This window comes from Falco naumanni, chromosome 9 (assembly GCF_017639655.2).
Source record: "Falco naumanni isolate bFalNau1 chromosome 9, bFalNau1.pat, whole genome shotgun sequence".
NCBI lineage: Eukaryota > Metazoa > Chordata > Aves > Falconiformes > Falconidae > Falco > Falco naumanni.
Genome location: NC_054062.1, coordinates 7,489,266 through 7,515,913, shown reverse-complemented (window position 1 = coordinate 7,515,913; position 26,648 = coordinate 7,489,266). Strand labels below are relative to the sequence as shown.

The 26,648-nt window shown below is 55.8% G+C and overlaps 1 protein-coding gene across 3 annotated transcripts in view; it reads left to right on the top strand.

The window, feature by feature from the left end:
- Positions 1-25,214, top strand: part of NOTCH1 (notch receptor 1) — a 44,653-nt gene extending 19,439 nt beyond the window's left edge. For 2 of the 3 annotated variants that reach the window (XM_040606925.1, XM_040606927.1), the window contains exons 3-34: positions 124-386; positions 746-1,084; positions 4,354-4,476; positions 4,651-4,884; positions 5,028-5,183; positions 5,303-5,488; positions 5,950-6,063; positions 6,668-6,781; positions 7,796-8,029; positions 8,311-8,421; positions 9,189-9,381; positions 9,637-9,782; positions 10,130-10,243; positions 11,251-11,370; positions 11,709-11,861; positions 12,305-12,533; positions 12,698-12,899; positions 13,039-13,192; positions 13,462-13,646; positions 13,839-13,971; positions 14,316-14,573; positions 14,684-14,796; positions 15,338-15,909; positions 16,638-17,066; positions 17,877-18,025; positions 18,650-18,866; positions 19,217-19,307; positions 19,589-19,754; positions 20,498-20,793; positions 21,122-21,269; positions 21,380-21,477; positions 21,926-25,214. In XM_040606925.1, coding sequence (XP_040462859.1) covers positions 124-386; positions 746-1,084; positions 4,354-4,476; positions 4,651-4,884; positions 5,028-5,183; positions 5,303-5,488; positions 5,950-6,063; positions 6,668-6,781; positions 7,796-8,029; positions 8,311-8,421; positions 9,189-9,381; positions 9,637-9,782; positions 10,130-10,243; positions 11,251-11,370; positions 11,709-11,861; positions 12,305-12,533; positions 12,698-12,899; positions 13,039-13,192; positions 13,462-13,646; positions 13,839-13,971; positions 14,316-14,573; positions 14,684-14,796; positions 15,338-15,909; positions 16,638-17,066; positions 17,877-18,025; positions 18,650-18,866; positions 19,217-19,307; positions 19,589-19,754; positions 20,498-20,793; positions 21,122-21,269; positions 21,380-21,477; positions 21,926-23,395 — 7,510 coding nt within the window. In that variant the 3' untranslated portion in view covers positions 23,396-25,214. The remainder of the gene's footprint in view (positions 1-123; positions 387-745; positions 1,085-4,353; positions 4,477-4,650; positions 4,885-5,027; positions 5,184-5,302; positions 5,489-5,949; positions 6,064-6,667; positions 6,782-7,795; positions 8,030-8,310; positions 8,422-9,188; positions 9,382-9,636; positions 9,783-10,129; positions 10,244-11,250; positions 11,371-11,708; positions 11,862-12,304; positions 12,534-12,697; positions 12,900-13,038; positions 13,193-13,461; positions 13,647-13,838; positions 13,972-14,315; positions 14,574-14,683; positions 14,797-15,337; positions 15,910-16,637; positions 17,067-17,876; positions 18,026-18,649; positions 18,867-19,216; positions 19,308-19,588; positions 19,755-20,497; positions 20,794-21,121; positions 21,270-21,379; positions 21,478-21,925) is intronic. The other variant, XM_040606926.1, reaches the window with a different exon arrangement.
- The last annotated feature ends 1,434 nt before the right edge of the window (positions 25,215-26,648 follow it).

Sequence of the window (26,648 nt, the reverse complement as noted above, 5' to 3'; positions counted from 1 at the left end):
ACCTGACATGCCGAGATGCGGTGTGGGGCTGGGCCTGGGGAGGTGTTCCTGGAGCCGGTCCCTGGGGCGTCCGGGTGTCCCCGCGGGGCTGATCCCACTGACGGCGTGTCTCGCCCCTGCCAGGTGTAGCAATGCCTACATGGGCGAGCGGTGCCAGCTGCCCAACCCCTGCCTGAGCTCCCCCTGCAAGAACGCCGGCACCTGCACCGCGGTGGTGCACGGCAGCACTGTGGACTACACCTGCGCCTGCCGCCTGGGCTTCACCGACGAGCTCTGCCTGACGCCCCGTGACAACGTCTGCCTCAGCAACCCCTGCCGCAACGGGGGGACCTGCGACCTGCTGACGCTCAGCGAGTACAAGTGCCGCTGCCCGCCGGGGTGGTCAGGTGAGCTGGTGCCGCTGCACAGTGTGGGGACGCGGTGACCTGGCCGGGGGGCATATGCTCCTGGAAAACCCCTGTGGATGGAGAAGGGTGCTGCCTGTGATTGCAGCTTCCTCCGGTGCTGGGGGAGCGATGGGGTCTGCAAACCCATGTTGGGGCTTGGTGGGGGGGGGTCCCTGGCTGGGTGAGCTGCGAACCTCCTGCATGCGTGAGGATTTTCCGGGGGCAGAGGTGGGGGGAGTTAGTTGTGATCGCTGTGAACACAGTCCCAGAGCTGGGTCTGCACCCCAGCGCAAGGATCGCTCCCACCAAGAGCCTGAGCTGCAGTTCGCATCCTCATCCTCCCTCCCTGCCCTCCCCAGGCAAAACCTGCCAGCAGGCCGACCCCTGTGCCTCCAACCCCTGTGCCAACGGGGGCCAGTGTGTCCCCTTCGAAGCCCACTACATCTGCCGGTGCACCGCCGGCTTCCACGGGGCCAACTGCAAGCAGGACATCAACGAGTGCAACATCTCGCCGCCCGTCTGCAAGAACGGTGGGAGCTGCACCAACGAGGTGGGCACCTACCAGTGCTCCTGCAAGCCAGCATACACTGGGCAGAACTGCGAGCATCTCTACGTACCCTGCAACCCCTCGCCCTGCCAGAACGGGGGGACGTGCCGCCAGATCGGAGACACCACCTATGACTGCACATGCCTGCCAGGTAGAGGCTGCCTCCGAGGGGGGGACAGGGCCAGGGGACCCTCTTGCAGCCTCTTTGCCCTCCGTAAACAAGGAGTGCTCTATCTTTCCTTGGGTGATGGCTCTGGGGGGGTGTACAAAATCGAGGGGCTGTGGGCTCACTGTGCCACGGGCATTTAGGAAGACGTTGGGCAGCAATGCCCGAAGATGAGAGGTCATCTGGGGGCTTTTTATACTCGGTGATTCACCAAAATAGCTCTTCCAAAACAACTGTTTCAGCAGAGGCCCCTGTGCGGATGCTCATATTCCAGAATAAGAGTGCCTTTTTCCGCTTTAGCTTAATCCACTTCCAGAATGGAATAATTAGCCCGGAATAGCTGTTTTGGAAAGTTTCCGAGTGTGAATGGTGTTGGGGAAGGGAGACCCTCTCCATGCTCGCTGCTGCTCCCTCCGGCAAGCGCTGGAGCAGCCCAGCCAGAGCCCAGCGGCTGGAATGAAGGGTTCTTGCAGGAGGGGGCCCGGTGGGGGCTGTCCCAGGAGCTCAGCACCTTGCAAGGGAGCTTGCACCCTGCATGCCGCAGGAAAGAAAAGCAGCTGCGAAAGGGGCCCCTGACCCCGGCAAGCCCTTTCGGTTCTGCCCTGGGGCAGCAGTCTGCAGTGCGGTCGGGGCAGGGAGCGGAAGGGGCTGCGTGTTCCCCCCCACGGCCCCGTGACAGCTGGAGAAATGAAACAGTGGGATTTGCTGCCGGCGGGTGGCACAGCCCAGAGCCCCAGTGCAGCCCCATGGTCAGACCAGGCTGTGCTTGCCAGGGGGCAAGTGCCGTTTCTCACCCGGGCCAGCCACGCCGGCCGGCTGCGGCAGACGCGGGGGGGGCGCATCCACCCTCTGCCTTGGAAGGAAGCTGTGGGCAGGGCTGAGCTGCCTGAGAAGTCTCTTGTGGGGCTGCTTTGGTCTCCTCTGGTTGCCTATAGCCCCATACAAGGGGTAGGCGGCTTCTCTGCTGTGTGCCCTGGGCAGTGCTGGGCGTTACTGCGGGGAGCCCCCGCCTCCCTCCGCGGCAGCTCCTGCCCCACCGCCACTGGGGATGTGGCATTGGGGTGGGAATGGGGTCTCTCAGGTGGCACAGATTGTACCCGCATCCTGCTGGCAGCCCTGCCCGGTGCTGGGGGAAGAGGCGTGATCCCCACAGGGCAGCACGAGGGATCTCGTCTTGATCTCTGACACAGGCTCAGAGGTTCGATCCCCTTCCCAAAGCTTTTGGCTGCAGTGACTCAGGAGACTCGTTAATAGGGCCCTGCAGGATCTCCTGCTTCCCCTCCACGCCTGCTCACCCAGGCTGGAGCAAAGCTCCTGTCTTTAGGGGCAGCAAGGCGTCGGGGCTGACCAGGCAAGCAGTGCCGGGGAAGGAAGCCTTTCCTTCTGGGATGAGCCAGTGCCGCCGGGAGCTCCCAGGGGCGATGCTCTGCGGGAGCAGCTCCAAGCCCTGGCCCGGCAGAGCAGCGTTGCCACAGGGATGGGCAGGTGGAGGGGGCAGGAGGAGCGGCGCTGGCCCTGCCCTGCCGTTCTGCTGACGAGGCACTTTCTCCGGAGCAGCCCAGGCGTCGGGCATGTCGGGGTGAGGCATGGCCCTCGGGGAGCATCCCTGCTGCAGCGGGGATCGCTACTTTTCACGCCCAGCTGCAGCTTCGTGGGCCGCTTCTAGATTTGCATGCTGCACGAGCTGGTTTGCCTCCTGTGGGGTGGTGCAGCACAGCCCCTGCTCCGGAGGGGACAGGGGAGGGGACAGGGGGCTTGCTCGGCACCTCTGCCATCCCACATGGCTTGGTGCAGGAGCTGCATTGGCTTGGGTGGAGGCCGGAGGGACTGGAGGCTGTTTCTCATGATAAGAGGGTGATTGATACGCTGGTATGCAGCACAGCAAACCTGAAACAATGTCCCCTTTTCATTCCCGGAGAGGCCTGGCCATACCGGGTTTCTTCAAGTTAAACTAATCTGGGCTGTTTTATCATGCCATCGCTGTAGAATGTAACCCTGAGTTTAAAGTAATTGCAGTACTAATTACTCATTCCTCATTCGGATGGTTCAAAATGAGTTAATCCTGGTGTCTAGGACATTGCCAGTTATTGCTGTTCAGTTTCAGCCCAGCTGCTTAAAACCGAGGTGCAAATCAACATTATCTGCTTTGGACTCCTACCAGGAATTGCAAATAACTGTTGCAGCTCCTCGTGCAATGGGGCTGAGGCTGTGGGGGAGAGGAAAACACAGCCCTTTGGAGAGAGCAAGGGGAAAACCCCCAGCTGGGACAGGGTCTGGGGTCCCACAGGGGCTGAGCCTGGGCACACGGTCCCTTCCCCGTGGAGGCGGAGGTGATGCACTGAGCTGCCCGCACAGGGGAGCAGCCCGGTTTGGGCGTGCAGGACGCCTTGGGGAGTTTGGGGAGCTGCAGGGGCACGCCGGCACCGCGGGGAGCTGCCACGGGCTGGCATTGCTGTCCCGACCCTGTGTGTCTGGGCGGGCTGGGAATCCTGACGACGGCTGGTTGGGGTTTTGGGGGTCTTCGGTAAATGCAGCACTTAACCCAAGTGGCAGCTGGAGGGGGACGGGACAGCTTGGCAGATGCTCTGAGACGGACCTGGGTGTTTCATTTCTGCTGCAGAGGCCGCGGGGAGAGGCCCCGGGGCAGCGTGGTTTCCGTGTGTGCCATGCTGTCGGGTGGAGGTGATAACATAAACCCCGGCAGCCGGGCTCACCGCGAGAGAGGTGGGCTGGGATTAGCGCCGCGTGGGCGGTGGTTCACCCTGCCAGGGACATGGATCCCCCTCCGGGCCAAGCGCTGCTGCTGAGGCTCTTTAGATGTGAAATTAAAAGCCGGTGATTCAGCACCGGGTGCCGCAAGCCTTCGTGGGAGCAGCCCCAGTTCATCCCAGCTTTCCGTGGAGCCGGATCCTCCACCACCCGAGGCAAGCGTCTCCGGAGCCGGGGGCTTTGGCAGGCAAGCCCTGTGCTGGGGACGCCCCGTCTGCCCTGTGCGGAGGAAGCTGCTGCTGCTTGCCAGGCTCCAGTGGTGGTGTCCTGGCAGGGAAACCTGCATGGCAGAACCAAGCCCCAGCAGACGCGGGACGGGGCTGGGGATGAAACCAGGCGGCTGGCTTCAAAGCTGGGCTGGGAGCACCTGGTGCACGCTCGGCAGCCAGTAACGAGCAACCTGCCATTGGCGGGGGGCGAGGGGCTGAGGGAGTGGCATGGCCGATTGGTGGGCTGGCATCACGGCAGATGTCTCCTCTGCACAGGGTTCACGGGCCAGAACTGTGAGGAGAACATCAATGACTGTCCAGGCAACAACTGCAAGAATGGGGGCACCTGCGTGGACGGTGTCAACACCTACAACTGCCAGTGCCCACCCGAGTGGACAGGTAACACTGCTGCTGGCGGTGAGGGTGGCACGGGACTGGGCTGGAAGGACAAATCCTGCCCCAGGGAACACTGGGGACCAGATGGGGAGAGCTGTCCTGCTTCACAGCAATGCTCGTGGAGCCTGTGGGAGCTGGGCAGCGCCAGACTCATGCGTGTGCCCTGTCCCCTGGCAGGTCAGTACTGCACCGAGGATGTGGATGAGTGCCAGCTGATGCCCAATGCCTGCCAGAATGGGGGCACCTGCCATAACAACCACGGCGGCTACAACTGCGTCTGCGTCAATGGCTGGACAGGGGAGGACTGCAGCGAGAACATCGATGACTGTGCCATGGCCGCCTGCTTCCACGGGGCCACCTGCCACGACCGGGTAGCCTCCTTCTACTGCGAGTGTCCCCACGGCCGCACAGGTGAGGCCCCATCCCATCTTGCCCCCTGCTCGCGGTGCAGGGTGGCAGCTCCCCGCATGTCCCCTGGCTCCTAGCTTAGGTCTTGGTGCGTGATGACTTGTGTGCCCATCACCCTTGACATACGCCTGCCTTTTGCCGCCCAGGTTTGCTGTGCCACCTCGATGACGCCTGCATCAGCAACCCCTGCAACGAGGGCTCCAACTGCGACACCAACCCTGTCAACGGCAAAGCCATCTGCACGTGTCCTTCGGGGTACATGGGGCCAGCCTGCAACCAGGACGTGGACGAATGCTCGCTGGGTGAGCACCAGGGCTGAGCTGTGCGGGCAGCAGAGGAGAAGCTGGGAAGAGTGCCGGTGCCACCGGGAGCTCACATACAGCTGGGAGCATGTCCTGTGAGCCATGCTTGTGTGTTGCAGGAGCCAACCCTTGTGAGCACGCGGGGAAATGCATCAACACCCAGGGGTCCTTCCAGTGTCAGTGCCTGCAGGGCTACTCAGGCCCTCGCTGTGAGATTGATGTCAACGAGTGCCTCTCCAACCCCTGCCAGAATGATGCCACCTGCCTGGATCAGATTGGGGAGTTCCAGTGCATCTGCATGCCTGGTGGGTGGGCAGGGCAGCCTTGCGGACCCCTGCCCCGGTGCTGGGTGCGGGTGGTGGGAGGGACCTGGGTGCCCCTGAGCTTCAGCTCAGTGTTGGTTTGGGTGAGGAGCTGCGGGAGGCACGTGTTCGTGGAGACAGCACCAAAAAGAAAGAGCTCGGTAGAGGTGGCGCAGTCTCCCGCAGCAGTGTGGGGACAGGAGGTGAGAGTTGGGGACCATCAGCACTGCTCTGGGCTCCTCCTTTTGCTGAACTTGCTGGCTTGGATCAAGCCAAGGGCAGGGGGATCTGGAGTGGACAATCATGGAGCAGCTTGTGCATCAAGTCCCACCACCTGTAGCACAGCTCCTGAGCTGCCTTTGTAAAGACGGGGAGACCAAAGGTGCCCTGGTGTAACCTGCCCATCCTGCGCGTTGTGCCGTCCCCGTGCCATGGTGTTGATGGCGTGCCGGGTCTCCCCGCAGGTTACGAGGGGGTTTACTGCGAGATCAACACAGATGAGTGTGCCAGCAGCCCCTGCCTGCACAACGGCAACTGCCTTGACAAGATCAACGAGTTCCACTGCGAGTGCCCCACTGGTACGTGGCATCCATCCCGCTGCCATCACGGCGGAGTCAAAGCCGTGGTGCAGCTCAGCTCGAGCTGGGAAGGAGCCGAAAATAGGATCCTTGAATTTAGAGCCTCTTGAAAGGGGGAGAGGGAGCTGAGCACTTCTTGGGAATTTTGATGGGGGTGTTCCCCCATGGCGGTGAGGGGCTGAGCCCCTTGCCGTGCAGGCGATGCTGCTCCAGGTCCGGCCCATGGGAGAGGGGAAGGAGGATTAAACCCCATGGCTTTGCACTTGAAAAGGCCCCTCTTTGGGAAGGAGGACTGGGGGCCGGGGGGGGCCGCACCAGCAGCTTTGAATGTGGTGTCAAAGTCACGGGGTGGAGCGGAGAATGGGGAGACGGTTAATCTGTGAAAGGAGGTTTTGAAGTTCAGAGACTTTGCTCCTCTAGAGATGTAAATAAGATGCTCTCAATGGTGGGTCGCAGCCCCGCATTCAGGGCCCCCAGCAGCCGTCCCCATGGAAACCCGGCGCCCCGGCCGGGACATGGGGGGCCGGCGGGATCTGCCTGGCGGCGGGGGGAGGCTGGCGGGTCCGGCCACTGCACGGGGAGGTGACCTCTCCCTCCATTCCAGGCTTCAACGGGCACCTCTGCCAGTTCGACATCGATGAGTGCGCCAGCACCCCCTGCAAGAACGGTGCCAAGTGCGTGGATGGCCCCAACACCTACAGCTGCGAGTGCACCGAAGGTGAGGGGTCCCCGTGTCCCTGGGGGGCTCCAGGGGTCCCGCGCTGCTGGGCAGGAACAAGCCACCTTCTACCTGGTGATGTGCCGTAAAACCCCGTTGCCAAATTATGAAGTGCCCACCTCCCCAAGCACCTGCCATGGCGGGTGTCCCCAAACCCCCCTGGCAGTGGAGTCAGTCCCCGCTAGTGGGACTCCGTGGGGCAGGACTGTCCCTTTCCCTGGTGTCACCCTGCTGCCCGCTGGAGCCCCGTGCTCCCGAGGTGTGGCCCTGCAGCAGCCGTCCCGCCGTGCTCCCCGCCTCGGCGGCGGGCGGCAGCAAGGGGTAAGGCAGGAAGGAAGGAATAAAGCTGCCTCTATGAGGGCGCAAGGTGCAGGGCTGCGGGGGCTCGCCGACCGAAACCCAAGGAGCAGTTGCACAAAATGATGACTTGAGCCCTGGTGGCAAACAGTGGCTCTTTTGTGGAGCAGCTCCCGCCAGAAATCTTCCAGCTGAATGGCCTCTAATTAGTGTCTTGCTAATGCCAAGCCCCGATGAAAAGCTGCTATGTGGGCTTGGCGGGGTCTAGTCAAAGCTGTACTTTGTCCTCGGCTCTCCACCCCCAAACCCGGCGGGGAGGGAGCCGGCCAGGAGAATAGGATCTGCCGGGGGGGTTATTATTCGGGGGTGCCTGCGGCTGGCCCCCCCACGCGCTCCGGGACAAGCCGCAGGCAAACGCGGGGCCCCACTCCTGAGCTGAGGCGGCTTAATGCCGGTCATTGTGCGCCCCGGGACAAAGCCGTGAGCCGGGGTCTGACCAGCTCTGCCGCTGCACGCCAGGGTGCTCCCCCCCGCCTGCGCCCCGCTCCTGGGGGTCCTGGGTCGTGCGGCAGGGCAGGTGGGCACGTCGAGCCACCCCGGTGTGCTGCCTCATACCTGGCCAGGGTGGGAAGGAGCGTCCTCCACCCTGACCCTGCATACCCCGTCCTGACCCAGTGCCCCCCCATCCTGACCCCGTGTCTCTCCCGCTGGTGGCAGGTTTCTCGGGTGCTCATTGCGAGATCGATATCAATGAGTGCAACCCAGACCCATGCCACTACGGAACCTGCAAGGACAGCATCGCCACCTTCACCTGCCTCTGCCAGCCCGGCTACACGGGCCATCGCTGCGACATCAACATCAATGAGTGCCAGAGCCAGCCCTGCAAAAATGGGGGGACCTGCCAGGACAGGAACAATGCCTACAACTGCCTCTGCCTCAAAGGGACCACAGGTGAGTGGGAGAGACCCTCGAGGGGCTCCGTGCAGGTTGGCCATGCCGACACAGCACCCCGCTCCCAGCCCCATCCTGGGGCGAGTTGGCCCTGGGCCGCCACCAGCAGCGGCACCCTCGGCTGAGGGTGAGTTGTCCCGGTTTGGTGCCTGGCTCTCATGGAAGCCGTGCCCCAGCCAGGAGCCAGGGAGCTGCTTGTAGCAGCAGTTGGTGCCGGCGGGCTTCATTTTGCCTTGTCAGCGGGGTTGGGGACCCCCTAATGGCACCACTCTCCTCACCAGGGCCCAACTGTGAGATCAACCTGGATGACTGCGCCAGCAGCCCCTGCGACTATGGCAAGTGCATCGACAAGATCAACGGCTATGAGTGCACCTGCGAGCCGGGGTACACAGGTGAGAGCAGGGCATGACAGCCACTGTGGCACCCTGGGGACATGATCTGGATCCAGCCTTGTGCCATGGAGCCCTGGGATGTCTCCTGTGCCAGTGCTGGGATGCCTGCAGCTTGTGGTACCCCACGCAGCCAGGGCGAAGGTGCAGCCAGGAGGGGAGGTGCTGCCGTCCCACTTGCCGGAGGTTTTGCACCCTCCAGCAGTCCTGCTTGTTCAGGAGGGTGACCCTGGCTCAGGCCGAAATCAAAGGGGTGTCTGGTGCCGCGAATTTGACTCCTGCTGCGCCCACTCCCATGGGTATCAGGTTGCTGCCTTGTCCAACTGGTTTGTTTGATTGCTGCTGGAAACGGCAGAGGGCTTTGATGGGAGCAGCCCCTGCCTCTCCCCACTCACATGGCCCCCCGTCCTCCTGCCCGCCGGGAGCCGCAATAAAGCCTGGCTTTGTCAGCCGCGGCAGGTAGGGTTACAGGCTGAAACCTGCTCCCTTCGTTATTCCCTCCTGGACCAAACGAGCCCAGGACATGGCCTCTTCCCAGTCGCGTTTAATTAAGCCAGGTGGGCGATGCAGGGGTGTGAAGTCACCCTACCTGGAGGGCAGCCCGCTCCTGCATGGCTGGCACACGTGTGCCTGGAGATTAGAGCCTCGGGCATCCATTCCCCAGGTGGCTGGAGGGGGACCTGCCTTGTGGGTGCCCCCCAGGAAGCGGTGCACACCCACCGTGCCATGCATCCTATGGGATAACGTTACCTCACACACCCCTTTCCCAGGGCGCATGTGCAACATCAACATTGACGAATGCTCCAGCAACCCCTGCCACAACGGGGGCACATGCAAGGATGGCATCAACGGATTCACCTGCCTCTGCCCCGAGGGCTTCCATGACCCCAAGTGCCTGTCTGAAGTGAATGAGTGCAACAGCAACCCCTGCATCCATGGGAAATGCCACGATGGGCTGAACGGGTAGGCTGGACAGTGTGGGTGCTGCTGTGGGGCTGCTGGGACCAGAGGGCTACCCAGCAGAGTTGGGGTTAGAGGCAAGGGCGAGCAGCAGTCCCCTGTGCCAGTACTTGTCCGTGCTCTGTGCTAGTGCCGGGGATGTTTCCCTGCAGGGGTACAATTAAGAGCTGGGGTTTGCTGGGTAGATGATGGCCGGTATAGCCAGGAGGGCCAGGTCAGAACAGATCCTGGGCTTTATGCCCCTATTTTTCCCCAAAGCTACAGGTGCGACTGTGACCCAGGCTGGAGTGGGACAAACTGCGACATTAACAATAACGAGTGCGAATCCAATCCCTGCATGAACGGTGGCACCTGCAAGGACATGACCAGTGGCTACATCTGCACCTGCAGAGAGGGCTTCAGTGGTAAGGATGCAGCCAGGGCCACTGCCCCGTCTGCCCCACGCTGGGGCCTGGGTGGGAGCTGTGGGTGGGCGTCCCCATGACATTAGATGGGCTGTAGGCTTCGTTGCGAGGATGCTGGAGACTCCAGATCCGGTTGGGAGATGTGGCAGTGCAGCCAGCCTGGGGACCTTCAGCAGGGGTTTGGGCACCCATGGCTGGAGCTGAGAGCAAGAGGCTCTTCCAGGGCGATGGGTGGGCCATTGCCATTTGGCCAGTGCCAAAGACAACCACATCCCCACTGTACCCTCATCCCCCTGCCACCAGCACAGCTCCATCACAGCCACTTTTATCTATTTTTCTTAACACAGGACCCAACTGCCAGACCAATATCAACGAATGTGCTTCCAACCCCTGCCTGAACCAGGGCACATGCATCGATGACGTTGCCGGCTACACCTGCAACTGCCTCCTGCCCTACACAGGTGAGGGGGAGCTCCCTGTGCCCCCCAGGCCCTCACCGGGGCTCTGCAGGGCTGCTGCTTTGAGTGTGGCAGCAAATCGGTCCCTCTATACGTGAGAGGAGCTGGCACCAAGCACGGAGGCTTCCCTCGCGCTGCCCTGCCATGGGGCTGCCCATGGCCGCAGCTCCACCTCCCCATACTGCCACGCAGCTGGAGGAAATTCAGAGGAGCTTTCGGAAGCAGCCAGCTAGAGCTTCCTCCCTCCTCCTCCTCCTCCTGGAGGGCACTGCGGTGGTGGCTTGGCCACAGCCTGCACCCAGGGCAGCAGCACCAGGTGGCCGCCCCATTCACACCCCACCGCCCTGGGGGGTCAGTGCTGCCGGTGGCCCAGTTCTCCTGCCATGATGCTCACGCTGGAAAAAGGGAGCCGAGGCCGAGGGGCTGGGGGATTCTGCTGAGACAATTCCTGTTTGCCGGCCTCCCTCTTCCGCTCTTGCAGAGCGGCAGCGGGTGCACAATTGCAGGAAGCCGTGAGCTGTTTCCTGCCCTCGGCAGTGGCCATAGAAACCCCTGGGGGGACCAGGACAGGGCAGGCGGGGAGGGGAAGGCTCTGGAAAATAGCAAAGGGGCCAGTTCGGGAGATACTGGCTGACAGAGAAGATAAGGGTTTGGAGGTAACATGTGCCTTGGCTGGATGTAAACAGGAAAAACGGCTGAGGGGGTTGGTGAGGGGGAGCACAAGGGGGGGGAAGGACACCCCGAGCAGCGCTTCCCTGCCAAAGGAAGTGTGCAGCGCTTTAACGCAGCCCAGATTGCCAGGGTATAAAGGATTCATGGGGGGCCTGGGGGTCACAGGGGACCAGGGATGGAAAAGATGAGACAGCCTCAGCTGCACTGCCCTGGGCTGGTGGGGAAGCCTAGAGCCTGTCCCAGGGCTGGCAGCGGCCCAAGGCAGGGGACGGGGTAGTGGGGTCTTGGGCCACCCATCATTTCGGGGCAGGTGTCAGTGGGTGCTTGTGCCTCTGCAGGAGCCACCTGTGAGGATGTGCTCGCCCCCTGCGCTGGCGCCCCCTGCAAGAATGGTGGCGAGTGCCAGGAGTCAGAAGACTACAAAAGCTTCTCCTGCAGTTGCCCCTCGGGCTGGCAAGGTAGGGACATGGCCCATCTGGAGGTTCAGCACACCCTGCTCTCCTCAGCTGCTCAGGGGGTGAGAGAGGGGAGGGATCATGGCCAGGGAGCAGCGGGCAGGTGGCTGCCTGCGTGCCCTGCCAAACAGGAGCAGCCCTGCACGGTGCCCAGCCTCGAGGGGGGTCCTGACCTGCCCCACGGCTCAGCCAGGTGGATGGGAGCAGCCATCACCTGTACCCCTTAGTGAGGGTGGTTTGCTCCAAGGGCTCCCACCCTGGTACAAGCAGTGCCCAAGGCATCATCGTCATCCTTGGGGCTTTTGCCAGCACCTGCAGCCCACGTGGTCTCTGTCCCACAGGTCAGACCTGCGAGATCGACATCAATGAGTGTGTGAAGAGCCCCTGCCGCAATGGGGCCACGTGCCAGAACACCAATGGGAGCTACCGCTGCGCCTGCAGAACCGGCTTCACTGGCCGCAACTGTGACACTGACATCGATGACTGCAAGCCCAGTAAGAGCAGGGGCTGCCCCGGCCACCGCCTGCACTCAGCCTGGCCCCTAGCAGTCAGCTTCACTGCCCTTCCTGGGGCTGGAACCCTCCTCCCCGTGCACGGGCGAGCCCCAGCCACTGCTTTGGCCGGGGCCATGCTGCCAGCCCTGCTCGGGCTTTTGGGCCATTTCAAACACATCCCGGTAGAGCTGCGTCAGTCCAAAGCCAGATGGGAGCTGGCAGGAAGGAGGCTGGAGGGGGGAGAGTGACGTGCAGGCAGTGAGCAAGTGTGTCCCTTGTGTCCAATGCTCTGGTGGGGCTGGCCCGGCTCCTGCCTGGTCCGTGGGCTCTGTCCTATCCTTCTGCGTGGCCAGGGGACATGTGGAGGGGCAGTGCTGTGGGACAGGTCCCAGGCAGGGCTGCTGCACCCATTGCATCTTCACATGCACGTCCCTCCTCTCCAGATCCATGCCACAATGGTGGCTCCTGCTCCGATGGAGTTGGCACTTTCTTCTGTGAGTGCCTGGCTGGTTTCCGTGGGCCCAAGTGTGAGGAGGACATCAACGAGTGTGCCAGCAACCCCTGCAAGAACGGTGCCAACTGCACCGACTGTGTCAATAGCTACACCTGCACCTGCCCCTCTGGCTTCAGCGGCATCCACTGCGAGAACAACACGCCTGACTGCACGGAGAGGTACAGCCCAGTGCAGCTCCTGCCATGGGCATAGCCTGCGTTGGGGCTGGAGCAAGGCGCTGCGGACCCCGCGCTGCCCCATAGCTCTGGGCTCGTTTGTGGGGGCTTTGGCGTGGTGCATGACCAGTGGTGACTCACTGAGATGTGACCTCTTGTGTTCCCAGCTCCTGTTTCAATGGTGGGACCTGTGTGGATGGCATCAACACCTTCACCTGTGTCTGTCTGCCTGGCTTCACAGGCAGCTACTGCGAGCATGACATCAACGAGTGTGACTCCAAGCCATGCCTGAACGGGGGCACGTGTCAGGACAGCTATGGGACGTACAAGTGCACTTGTCCCCAGGGATACACTGGGCTCAACTGCCAGGTAGAGAAGCCTTGGGCTGTGAGCCACGTGCCCCAGTCTGTGCATGCTGGCTGTGGAGATTTGGGGGGTCACTCCAATTTCCACTCCTGCAGAAGCCCTGCTGGGTCCTGACCCCCATCTCTTGCTCTGCTCTCCCCAGAACCTGGTGCGCTGGTGTGAGTCCTCTCCCTGCAAAAACGGAGGCAAGTGCTGGCAGACCAACAACCTGTACCGCTGCGAGTGCAACAGCGGATGGACAGGGGTCTACTGCGATGTCCCCAGTGTCTCCTGCGAGGTGGCTGCTAAGCAGCAAGGTAAGTCCCCGCCATGTGTATGGCCCTGCAGGGCCAGGGTGGGGTCCCCACATGCCCCCTGTGCTGGGCTCTGAGCAGGGTCATGCTGAGTTCTCTTGGTGGGGATCTTTGGCACAACCAGCACAATCTCAAGGATTGCTGTGATGTGCACCCCCCGAGGCTGCGGTCCCAGCTGCGATCCCCAGTGGGACGTGCGGCGGCCGGGACATGGCCCTGCGGCGCGTGGATGTCACCAAGGTCCCCGTGTCTCACTCTGCTCTCCCTGGCAGGTATCGATGTAGCACATCTCTGCAGGAATTCAGGGCTCTGTGTGGACACTGGCAACACTCACTTCTGTCGCTGCCAGGCCGGCTACACTGGCAGCTACTGCGAGGAGCAGGTGGACGAGTGCTCCCCCAACCCCTGCCAGAACGGAGCCACCTGCACAGACTACCTGGGAGGCTATTCCTGTGAGGTGGGTGCCGCGGAGGGCAGGGATGCACAGGGATGCACAGTTACTGCCTTCCTGCTGCCAGGGAGCTGCCCCAGCTGCAGGCTGGCTCAGTGCTCCTTGCCTGAGTTGAAGGCTGGGGTGCTGGCTGTGCTTCTGCAGCCACATGGGAATTGAGTGAACCTCTCTGACAGTTCCCCTCTTCCCTTTTTTTAGTGTGTGGCTGGTTATCATGGAGTTAACTGCTCAGAGGAGATCAATGAGTGCTTGTCCCACCCATGCCAGAATGGAGGAACCTGCATCGATCTCATCAATACCTACAAATGCTCCTGCCCCAGAGGAACTCAAGGTAAATTAATTCCCCAGGCTGGGGCATTAGCGGGCTGAGTGCAGATATCCTCGCTATCTGCTCATTAGCTGCTTGGGCTAGCAGAAGCAAATGCAAGGGTAGAGGTTTGTGTTTGCTTGCGAGCTTAGCCATCAAGGCCATGCAACCTTGGATGCGAGCTGCGTGGTGCTGCGCAGTGCTGCACGGTGCTGCACGGTGCTGCGTGCCTCCTGCCAGAGCGGCGGCTCAGACTGCCATTGAATTGGTCAGGCTCAGCCCCTTCGCAGGGAAGGTTCACACAAGGGACCACCAGGCACCCCGATACTGTTTGATGAGCTGTGTGGGTTGTTCCCCCGTTTCTCTAGGGGTGCACTGTGAGATCAATGTGGATGACTGCAGCCCTTTCTTTGATCCTGTCACCCTGGGGCCCAAGTGCTTTAACAATGGCAAGTGCACGGATCGGGTAGGTGGCTACAGCTGCATCTGCCCCCCTGGCTTTGTAGGGGAGCGCTGCGAGGGAGACGTCAACGAGTGCCTGTCCAACCCCTGCGACGCCCGCGGCACCCAGAACTGCGTGCAGCGGGTCAATGACTACAAATGCGAGTGCCGACCTGGCTATGCAGGTGAGCGCTGCACCCCCTGCCACTCTCAGCACCCAGCCCTGCACCCCCCAGCCACCCCAAGCATCTCGCACGCCTTCCTCTGCTCCTCACGCGCTCCTCTCCCTCGGCAGGCCGTCGCTGTGACACCGTGGTGGATGGATGTAAAGGCAAACCCTGCAGAAACGGTGGAACGTGCGCAGTTGCCAGCAACACTGGCCGTGGCTTCATCTGCAAATGCCCCCCGGTAGGTACCTGCTCCTCTCCTGCTCTGAACGTGGGATGTTGCACATCAGCCCCTTGCGCAGAGGTGCAGTCAAGGGGCCCGTTTCGCCCCTGGGGCTGCCCTGGCTGGGATAGCTGGGGGTAAGTGCAGAGGGGAAGATGCTTTGCTGTGGGTGTTCACTGGAGGGAGGTGTATCCATCTATGCATACCCTCCTCACTTGCGAGGAGGCTGGGTTAGGGTCAGGGAGAAGGAGGTGGCACAGCCAGTATGATACATGGCTCTGTAGGACAGACTCTTGTTGGGCTGACCATTATTTGCGCCACATAAAGGTGGAGCCAGGCAGCTATGGAGAACAGCTCACTTCATTTTTAGGGAGACGCTCTAAAGGGGTTTACATTCTAGATGATTCTTGCCCATCACTAGTTTCAGAGGACGTGCCAGAGCCATTACCTGATTGATTCACTGGGTCTGTGCCGCGTTTCCCAGAACACACACGTGTGATAGGCTGCTCGTAGGACAGCGTCAGTGATTCTGACTCCCTCCTTGCTGTCACCTCCCCAGGGATTCGTGGGTGCCACCTGTGAGAACGACTCCCGCACCTGTGGGAACCTGCACTGCCTGAATGGTGGCACCTGCATCTCCATCCACAAGAGCTCCAAGTGCATGTGCATGCCAGCCTTCACGGGTCCCGAGTGCCAGTACCCGGCCAGCAGCCCCTGCACATCCAACCCCTGCTACAATGGGGGCACCTGCGAGTTCTTCAGCGATGCCTCCCCCTACTACCGGTGCAACTGCCCTGCCAACTTCAACGGCCTCAACTGCCACATCCTGGACTTTGATTTCCAAGGTGGGATTGGGCAGGATATCATCCCACCCAAAATTGAGGAGAAGTGCGAGATTGCAGTTTGCGCAGGGTATGCTGGCAACAAGATCTGCGATGGGAAATGCAACAACCATGCCTGCGGCTGGGACGGGGGCGACTGCTCCCTCAATTTTAACGACCCCTGGAAGAACTGCTCCCAGTCTCTGCAGTGCTGGAAGTACTTCAACGATGGCAAGTGCGACTCTCAGTGCAATAACGCTGGCTGCCTGTACGATGGATTTGACTGCCAGAAATACGAAGGGCAGTGCAAGTAAGTGACTTGCTCATTGACACTCTTGTTTTAAAGCCATGAGCTCTGTGCTGATCGTTGGGGTGTTTCCTGGTTGCATCTGCTAAAGCTCCTAGGTGCAGACCTGTTGTTCACTCTCTACATTCTGTTCTGCTGCCTATGGGGCTGCAGCTCAAGCAACCCCACTTCCCAGTGGTCTTACTGAATTTATAAACATTTGAGAGCTTTCTGGGTTTGGTTCATTCCAGATGTCTTCCCTGTCCTTGCCCGTATCATGCCACAGAAGTGAATTCTCCAATTCCCAGTAGTAAAACAGTGAGTTTCAGCATAGGGAAACCCCAGATGGAAGAGCAGCCAGAAAACATGATGATGTTAACATCCAGGCATTTACCGAACATTGCCTTTGGCAACAGCAGCAACTTGAATCCCAGATTCCTGGACCAGCTCTCAGTAATTATTCTGTGTCCCCATGTCTTCTCTGAGTCACAGTAATTTGTCCCTTTTCCTGGCATCTGTATTCCAACTTATAATTTAACAGTGCCTATCTTTCACCTGCAGAGGTGAATGCTTCAACAGCGCTGTGTGAAACAGTTGCCTTCTGTGTAAACTGGCTTAATGTCTATCAGGATGAAGAATATTTATACAAAAGAGAGGTCCTTGTGGACCACCACTTATTTTCTCAGCAGACAGGTAATGCACACAGTACTTAGTCTAATTCTTTCCTCTGCCTTTCTTTGCCTTCTGCCCAGCCCTCTGTATGATCAGTACTGCAAAGATCACTTCTCAGATGGTCACTGTGACCAGGGCTGCAATAACTTTGAGTGTGAATGGGATGGGCTGGACTGCGCAAACAACATGCCAGAGAAGCTTGCAGATGGCACGCTGGTGGTGGTGGTCCTGATCACTCCTGAGAACCTGAAGAACAACTCTTTCAACTTCCTGCGGGAGCTGAGCCGCGTGCTGCACACCAACGTGGTCTTCAAGAAGAACCCTAAGGGAGAGTATATGATCTTTCCATACTATGGCAATGAGGAGGAGCTGAAGAAGCACTACATCAAGAGGTCAACAGAGGACTGGTCAGATATGTCTAGTGCCATCATCAACAAAGTAAAGAGCAGCATCTACTCCAGGGCTGGCAGAAGGCAGAAGAGAGAGCTCGATCAGATGGACATCAGAGGGTAAGAGGGACCGATGGGTTCCTTTTTTACTGAGCAGCATTTGTTTTCTGTGTTGATAATAGTAACACGCAATAAAGGGAAGGATGTAGGCCAGATAATTGTATTTAGATGTTGCTTTCTGTGTGAATAGAAACCGGATTTTGCTCTCATGTGGGAAAGTCGAGTGATCGCTCAGGAATCCCTGATACAATGCTGCACCGACTCTCACGATTGAAGGAGTCCTGTGTATTGTTGGGAGCCAGGGCTGGGCTGGGTGGGACCTGGAAGCAGAGGTTGGCCTGACTGACTGTCTGACTTCAGGAAGTCATTAAGTTAAGCCTCAGTTTCTCCCTGGGAAATGCTTTCTAGAGCTTTGTTGTAAAACTCAATTACTGCAAACTGTGCATGGAGATCTTTGATATAAACATACAGATCTAACCTTCTCCCTCTCTGTGGGCTCAATCAAAAGCCACCAAAAGGAAAGGAGTTAGAGCAGCAAAACTGATGTGAAAAGATCTGAAGGCTCCCAAACAGCATTATTTAAGATACTGTAGAGTTTGGGTGATTTTAAAACATTGTGAAGGAGAGACTCCCTTCCATTCCTGTAGATGGGGAGTTAGATTTCACAGCATTCATCGAAGCAAATCCAATAGACCATGAGGGTGAGTTGCAGGGCTTGGGCCACAGGGAAGCGAGGAGATGGGTTCCCCACTTTCTAATTCCCACTGATGGGTGGCTTAAAGAGGGAAGGGAGACAGGGCTCGACTGTCTTCGTGGTGTGGTCATTGCTCCACACAGATCCATCGTCTCATTGACTCTTCTCTCGCACAGATCCATCGTCTACTTGGAAATTGATAACCGCCAGTGCATCCAGTCGTCTTCGCAGTGCTTCCAGAGTGCAACTGATGTGGCGGCATTCCTGGGTGCCTTGGCCTCCCTTGGCAACCTGAACATACCCTACAAAATAGAAGCCGTTAAAAGTAAGTATGGTTGGTCAGCTGGGGAGGAGACAGCCAAAACTTCTCAGCTTTATCCATGTTTAGTTATCTGTCAGCTGGCTGCATTTGAGCACAGTCTGTTTTTTATAACCTTGCATCTTTTTTTGGTTCTTTAAGTCTGTTCTTAAAAAAAAAAAAAAAAGCAAAACAGTTTTATTATTTTTGCTTATTTCAGTTTTATTTCAAAATCATTATCACTATAAAAGTTATTAAAAAAAAAAAAAAAGAAAAGAAAAAGAAAACCCAACCAGCTCCAATCAATCAGTGACATGCAAGGAGTTGAAGTTTGTATCTTCAAAATCCCCCCTAAATCCTTTTGTCTTAACAGCTCAATGCAAGCGCAATGATTTGAAGTTTGTTAATCCTTTTCCTTAAAGGAGAAAAAAGTGAAGCTGTCTCCTGATGCAGGCTGGCTTGTGCAGCCGAGAATTTGCCGATAGTTTGCAATTCTGATTAATAGCGTATAAAATGACCTTATTTTGGGGGGGCTGATTTAGATCAGACTTAGGTACCTCTATTAACTAATTTTGCTTCATTTCCACTCTGTCACTGGTTTGCTATGCAGCTTAATGTCTCAGCATCTCTTTGTGCCCCACTGTTTTGTAGGTGAAACAGCTGAGCCCACGAAGAACTCCCAGCTGTATCCTATGTACGTGGTGGTGGCTGCGCTGGTCTTGCTTGCTTTCATTGGATTGGGAGTACTGGTGTCTCGTAAGCGGCGCAGGGAGCATGGGCAGCTTTGGTTCCCAGAAGGCTTCAAAGTGACAGAGTCGAGCAAGAAGAAGCGACGAGAGCCACTTGGGGAGGATTCTGTTGGACTGAAGTGAGTAATTTGCTTGCTAACCCATTAAACACAGTGCAGCAGGGCTGCTCGGGGCTCTTCTGCAAGAGCCCATAGGAGTTCTGTTCTCCAGTGCATCGTACTGGTGTAGTGGGGAGGAGAAAAATGAGGTTTCTTAAAGTTCTGCATGGGGAAAACAGTGTTCCCATCTGGAGGAGGTTTTTAAATGCTTCGTGATCCGTTTGCATTTGGTAAAAAATGAAAGGCAACCTGAGGGGAACCTCCTGGAAATTTCCTGGTTGATTCTTCTTTCAGTTTGTGCGTGTAGATAAACACAGTCCATCACAGACTAGTTCCTGCAGAGGAGCTGATTTTTTGCTTTATTTTTAAAGACCCCTCAAAAATGCTTCAGACGGTACGCTGATGGATGACAACCAAAATGAGTGGGGTGATGAGGAGACCTTGGACACCAAGAAGTTCAGGGTAAGCTCACTGCCGCATTCCCTTTCTGCGCTGCAAGTCCTCACTCGCTGGGTTTTGTCACGGAAGGAGCTGAGCGCTGTCGAAGGCAGCAGAGCAGCAGAGGGACCCTCGGAGGCCCGGTCTGCGCTACACATTGCTGCTGCTGCTGGCTCCTTTGCAAACCTGCGTGTGACAAACACACCTTTGAGACTTGCAGAGCTTTCCACGCTAGAGTTCACCCCCTCCTCCCACCCTGGTTTGTGCGCTTTGCTCAGTGCTCATTTCCCACCGTCATTCCTCAGTTCGAGGAGCAGGCGATGCTGCCTGACACGGACGATCAGACGGATCACAGGCAGTGGACCCAGCAGCACCTGGATGCTGCTGACCTGCGCATATCCTCCATGGCGCCTACTCCACCACAGGGGGAAATCGATGCAGACTGTATGGATGTCAACGTCAGAGGTCCTGGTAAGGTGGACTCCTTTCAATTCTGTGCTGCCTGTCAGCTAATCTGAAATCCTCCCTTACCCCCTGCAGATGAGCAGTCCCAGGCAGCCCTGCCTGCCTCTATCGCTAGTATGGACTTGCTGCTAGATGTTCTGCATCGCATGGTTGCTGTTGTGTGTGATTTAGAGATGCACCCCACCACATTTTGCTTTCCATAGGATCTCTTTTGTTTAATCACTGAGAGGAAAATGAGAGAATACAGAAACGGTGCCTATTAAATCATCCGGTTTCTCTCTCTTCCACTTCTAGATTCCTCTCCCCCTACCAAACAGCATGTTTCACAATCTCTTTTTCAGGTTTTTAACTAGTGTTAATAGTTAATAGGCTTTTAAATTATTACAAACATTTGGTCTTCCCCATGACTGTGAAATTGTTCTCTGAAATAATGAAAATACTTAAGGCTGCGCTGTACCATACTCAAGTTTGCTTTGAGCAACGTTCTTTATAAATTGCACCTTATATGTTACAGTGTGCACGCTAGCAGATGAAATAGGAAAAGCAGTGAGTGGTGAGATACCACTAAGGAATTTCAGATCCATATCAGAGGAAGGATATTCATGTTTGATGTTTAGAACCAGTCAGGAACTCAGTCTTGATGCACCCATGAGAATAAGCATCTAACGCAGACAGGGCATCTTGCTGAGCTGCCTGCATTACAGAAGAGTAAAAAGCCTTTTTTCACCGAGTTCCCCTGTGCTTTCCAGATGGCTTCACTCCCCTCATGATCGCCTCATGCAGTGGAGGAGGGCTGGAGACCGGCAATAGTGAAGAGGAAGACGATGCTCCCGCCGTCATTTCAGATTTCATTTACCAAGGCGCCAGCTTACACAACCAGACTGACCGCACCGGCGAGACGGCGCTTCACCTGGCTGCCAGGTACTCCCGCTCAGACGCTGCCAAGCGCCTGCTGGAAGCTAGTGCTGATGCAAACATCCAAGATAACATGGGCAGGACGCCCCTCCATGCCGCCGTCTCTGCCGATGCCCAAGGCGTCTTCCAGGTAATTGATCCTTTTGCCACCAGTCTTGGGGTTTTCTGGGGGAAATACTGGTGCTGCGTGCAGAGTCAGCCACACAGCTGAGCTGATTGCAGGGTCTCCAGCTTGCCCTGGTGAGGTATGGGGTGGAAGTCTTGAAAACTGAAGTCCCTGTTGTCTCAGGGCAGGGCACAGCAAAGCAGCAACCCTCAGATGTGCACCCCCAGACTGGGAGCAGGGACTGGAGGGACCAGCCTCTGGAAAGGGGGTTGTAGGGCCTGAGACCTGGAGTGTCTGCTGTCTGTCCCTCCTAATGTTTGTGATTCTTGCACTTTGACCCTTGCTGTGGCAGATCCTGATTAGGAACAGGGCAACAGATCTTGATGCCCGAATGCATGACGGGACCACTCCTCTGATCTTGGCCGCTCGCTTGGCTGTGGAGGGCATGCTGGACGATCTCATCAACTGCCACGCAGACGTCAATGCCGTGGATGATCTAGGTACTGCAGGCAACTAAAATACAGGCTTCCTGAGAAGTGGAAGGGAAGGACTGCCTGCTGTTACTGTTACCACTCACTAACGTGTGTTGTATTTCACATTCTTCCTCTAGGCAAGTCGGCACTGCACTGGGCAGCTGCTGTGAATAATGTTGAAGCCGCAGTAGTTCTCCTGAAGAATGGTGCCAATAAGGATATGCAGAACAATAAGGTAGGAGTCTCCCGGGATGATGCAGGCAAAGAAAGAACCATTTGGGGAGTCTGTTAAAAGAGTAATTTTTGCTTAAAAAATAACAGTTTGGCACTGAGACTCCGTTCTGCTCTGAATGAAGCTGTTTGATTTAGCTCAAAGAAGCATTGTGGGATTTGGTGCTATGGGTGATACTGAGGGGATGTGCAGTGCTTGGTGAGCAGTATGATGCAGTGTTTGTGTGGCTATCGCCTTGCATTGTTCTGGGTCACTCATAGGGTTCCTGGTTTGATATCAGTACAAGGATGTCACTTAGCAGTGTAGGAAAAAGCAGCAGCAAAACCTCACCAAAGGAGAGACAGTTACTGTCTCTGCCACCCATCTGCATGGTGCTGGGCGTAGACCTCAGGATAGCGTTAGCCAGGAGAATCTGTGAACTTAAACCTAACCGTCTTTGCTGGGTTTCCAGGAGGAGACCCCACTGTTCCTCGCAGCCAGAGAAGGGAGCTACGAAACCGCCAAGGTCCTGCTGGACCATTTTGCCAACCGTGACATCACGGACCACATGGACCGGCTCCCACGGGACATCGCCCAGGAGCGCATGCACCATGACATCGTGAGGCTGTTGGATGAGTACAACCTGGTGCGGAGCCCACCACTGCACAACGGCCCTTTGGGGGCACCTACGCTGTCCCCACCGCTCTGCTCTCCCAACAGCTACATTGGCAACCTGAAACCTGCCGTCCAGGGCAAGAAGGCCAGGAAGCCGAGTACCAAGGGCTTGAGCTGCAACGGCAAGGATGCCAAAGACCTCAAAGCCCGGAGGAAAAAGTCACAAGATGGAAAAGGATGTCTGCTGGACAATTCCAGTGTGTTGTCTCCAGTGGACTCCCTGGAGTCGCCCCATGGGTACCTGTCAGATGTCGCCTCTCCTCCACTGATGACCTCTCCATTTCAGCAGTCGCCTTCCATGCCTCTGAATCATCTGCCAGGCATGCCTGATGCCCACATGAGCATCAACCACCTCAACATGGCGGGAAAGCAGGATATGGCCATGGGAAACTCCAGCAGGATGGCCTTCGATTCGGTGCCGCCGCGTCTCTCTCACCTCCCCGTCTCCAGCCCCAGCACAGTGATGAGCAATGCCCCGATGAATTTCTCTGTCGGCGGAGCAGCCGGTCTGAACGGGCAGTGTGACTGGCTCACCAGGCTGCAGAACGGCATGGTCCAGAATCAGTACAACCCCATGAGAGGCAACATGCAACCAGCGGCCCATCAGCAGACGCAAAACCTTCAACATGGTATGATGACCTCCCTGCACAATGGCTTGCCCACCACAAGCTTGTCGCAGATGATGAGCTACCAGGCCATGCCCAACACTCGGCTGGCTTCCCAGCCTCACCTGATGCAGAGCCAGCAGCTACAGCAGATGCAGCAGCAACAGCTGCAGCAGCAAAACATGCAGCCGCAGCAGCAGCCACAGCAACCCCAGCAGCAACCACAGCAGCAGCAACCACAGCAGCATCACAACCCCAGTTCCAGTGCGAGCAGTCACATTGGCCAGAATTTCCTCGGTACCGAGCTGAGCCAGCCCGACATGCAGCCGGTGAGCAGCAGTACCATGGCAGTCCACACGATCCTGCCTCAAGATTCCCAGATGCTGCCCACGTCTCTGCCATCCTCCCTTGCCCAGCCCATGACCACCACGCAGTTTCTAACTCCACCTTCCCAGCACAGTTATTCCTCCCCCTTGGACAACACCCCCAGCCACCAGCTCCAGGTGCCCGACCACCCTTTCCTAACGCCATCTCCAGAGTCACCGGACCAGTGGTCCAGCTCATCTCCTCACTCCAACGTGTCCGACTGGTCCGAGGGCATCTCCAGCCCTCCCACGAGTATGCAGTCACAGATGGGACACATCCCTGAAGCCTTCAAGTAAAAGACAGTGTTTCATAGACACTGATGCTCAGTGGGAGTTAGAAGCTCGAGGAAATCTTTTTTAAAAGGACACTGGATGCTTTCATTAAAGGATCCTTTTTAAATATGTTTTTATAAAAAAATAAAAAGACAAATTAATTCCTTTTTTTTTAGTATTTATTTATGTACTTTTTATTTTACATGAAAACACTGCCTTTTTATTTATATGTTCTATTGTTAAGAACTCGATGTGGGATACCAGTTGTGTTTCAAGAAATCAAAAAATTAGGTTTTTATAGGACATTCTTTTTTGTTTGGGGGGGTTCATTGTGTTTGATTTGAGAGGAAATGTTTATGTAAAGCTATAAGCAGTGATTTGTGATTCTGAAATGCCATTAATTTATTTTTTTTTCTCTTTCAACTCAGAAAGAGAGGTGAGAAAGAAAAGGGGAAGGAAAAATTGACTAAAAATACCACTCCTTAGGGGGAAAAAAATTAAGTGTGAACAGATTTTTGAAATGTACTTTAAAATGTTTCCTTTGTTATTATAACTGAGAGGACATTTTATGGTACCAGTCATGAATCTTTGTTTAAATTTCAGTATTATATAGTTGTACATTTGCCTTGATAATAAGAACTTTTGTTCTCTCTTGTTTTTATATATATAAAAAAATATATATTTAAATGATTTTTATGATCTTAAAAAAAAGTAATCAGGATTATAGACCTGTAAGAACAGGATCTAAGCTAAAAAAGAACAAACAAACCTACAAAACGTGAATACCGTCCCCCACCAAAAAGAAGTCTATTTGCCAAACTTTCAAGAGGGCAAGCCCATAACTATGGAGTATATACCAAACGCATAACTATACACAACGGAGACTTAATTTTACTTTGAATATCTTTACTGTTTTTTGTTTTTGTGTTTGCATTTGAGTAACTGTTTAAGAAATAAATGCCAATATAAACTTGTAAACCACATCCTTATTTTAAGGATGGCCTGCCTATTTTAAAGAAGGCGTGTCTATTAATGCAGACAACCTGAGTGAGATTACAAAGCATTATAACACTGCCACCACGAAGTACTCGCCCGTCTCCAGCTCCTCTGGCAGCGCAGTTGCTGGGTGCTCAGTGGAAAGTGCTGCCAGTTTTGGTTGGATGCTGAACTGGGTAAACAGGAGGGCGAAGGACAGCACAGTCGAGTCTGTGCTGTGAAACGTTAACATTTTGTTCTTGTTAGTCTGGAGTGATCATCTTTTTTTATATTGATGTACACTCTTTCTGTGTATCATGTAAAATATAGTATAAGCCTGTGGCAGATTTAATGTTTGTAAATATGTTTTTTTTAAGAAAAGGTGGATTTTGTTTCAAAAATCTAAATGAGCAAGTCTTAAATATATCATAAATATATCACCTTATAGAGGTGTTGGAATATCACTCACTCGGGTGCAAAGGCAAGCAGACACGCTAAGTCTAGATATGTGTATGGGGCAGGCAAATAGCATTTAATCAGGAAAACCTGAAAAAAGGTTTCCTTTTCCTCATTCCTTTTTATTAGAACACCAAATAAAATGGATATTTCTCAAGGCACAGTGCCTTGCTGAGCACTCGTCTTAGTTAACATTTCAGACCATTGTTATTGTGACATGCCTGAGTGATAAAAACATCACGTGGTGTTGAATCTTCCTATGTTTTATAAACTAGAGTGTAGTTTAAGAAAAGATATCTTCTGTAATAAAGTTATCTACATGCAAAGTTGTAGTTTGCAAAAATGATGTATTTTTTTTTGGTTAACTGATTTGCAATAAATGATGCTTCTGGGCATCTAGATTTTACTAAAACTGGAACTTCAGTGTTTTTGTTACAGAATGGTTGAAATCTGGGCTTGATACCTGCTGTCTCAGTACTGCAGGGCTGCCTCGACACTTCCCTAACATCTTGTTCTCTGTGTTAAAGCTCAGAGCAGAGCTTTGGACAGTGAAACTTTCTGCTTAACTTGTGCAAAACTCTCACCAAATTGAGACGTCTGGATTGAGCAAGGTAGGAGGGGCTCTGCGAGGCTTTCGGCCAGGGTGGCCTTTGCCCAGGTAGCCCTTTACCTGTGCTGTGGATGCTCTGATGTCTTCTCGGGCCTCTGCCGTTCAGTCAGGACCTAAAAGGGGAAAAGTTTTTTAAAGAGTGTCACTCACGCATGTTCAAAGTACTGTATTCTGTCACTTTAAAACTTTGCTTTCTGATGGTTTTTTTAGGAGCGTTCTCTGCCTGATGAGACGGCCAAGGGTAAAAAAAGGCCATGTGCTTTTAATTCCGTGGTGCCTATGGAAACAGCCCTCTACAAGTAGTGTTTTTACGAGTTATGTATGGAGCTTCCTACTTCACACGCAGCGCTGAGCATATGGCTGGGCTCTCAGATGTGGTGGCTTGCGCGGATAGGAACTGGGGAGCCATCTGACTACACCACCAAAGGGCAGCAGCACCCAAGGGAAGTTTCACTAATGCCACTCCAGGCACAGACACTGTACAGAAATGTGTGCTGTCTTTGCTGCGCTCAAGATTTTGAAAGGTAATTGAATTTAATTCTTTCTTCCCCACAGGGACTCTATAGTCCAAATGCAGCTGCAAAGTCCCCAAATAACTGGATATAAATAGCCAAGCTGTGGACCTCCTCCCAAATCAGATAAGCCTGGTAACTCATGGAATGCTGGTATTTTCCACTCTGTAGCTAGGGAGGGAGTGGGCATGTGCGTACATGTACCCAGTATCCAGCCCCAGACGGATTCGGGGCTGCCAGACGGGCTGTACAGCTGGCCAGAAGCTGGTGCTGCAGCAGTTGCATTTTACACGCCACCCAGCAGCAGTGAAATGCAGCACCTTCAGAGGTTAGGGAGCCGATGTGCCAGTGTGCACTCCCTGCAGACTCTGCAGAAAGGTGTATTTTAGCTGAGGACAAATCCCTCTTTCCCCTGCAAAATGCGGTTCACCAGCGAGGATCTCGTTACCCCAAGGGACACCCTGGAGATGGGCTTCCTGAGACGTGCTCTTCCCCCCAAGTTGTGTCTTGCTGCATCCCATCTGGGATACGCTAGATGAAGTGTGTCTGCCTTCACCACGATTCGCACATGTGCTGTCCATGAATCACGTCTGGGAACATCCAGCCATGTTCCCACGCAGCCCATCCTCCCAGGCGTCTCCCACACGTACACATCCCAGCACCCGTGCCCATGGCTGGCTGCAAGCACCCCATGGCCCCATGCTGCCAGTGAGACCGGGAGATG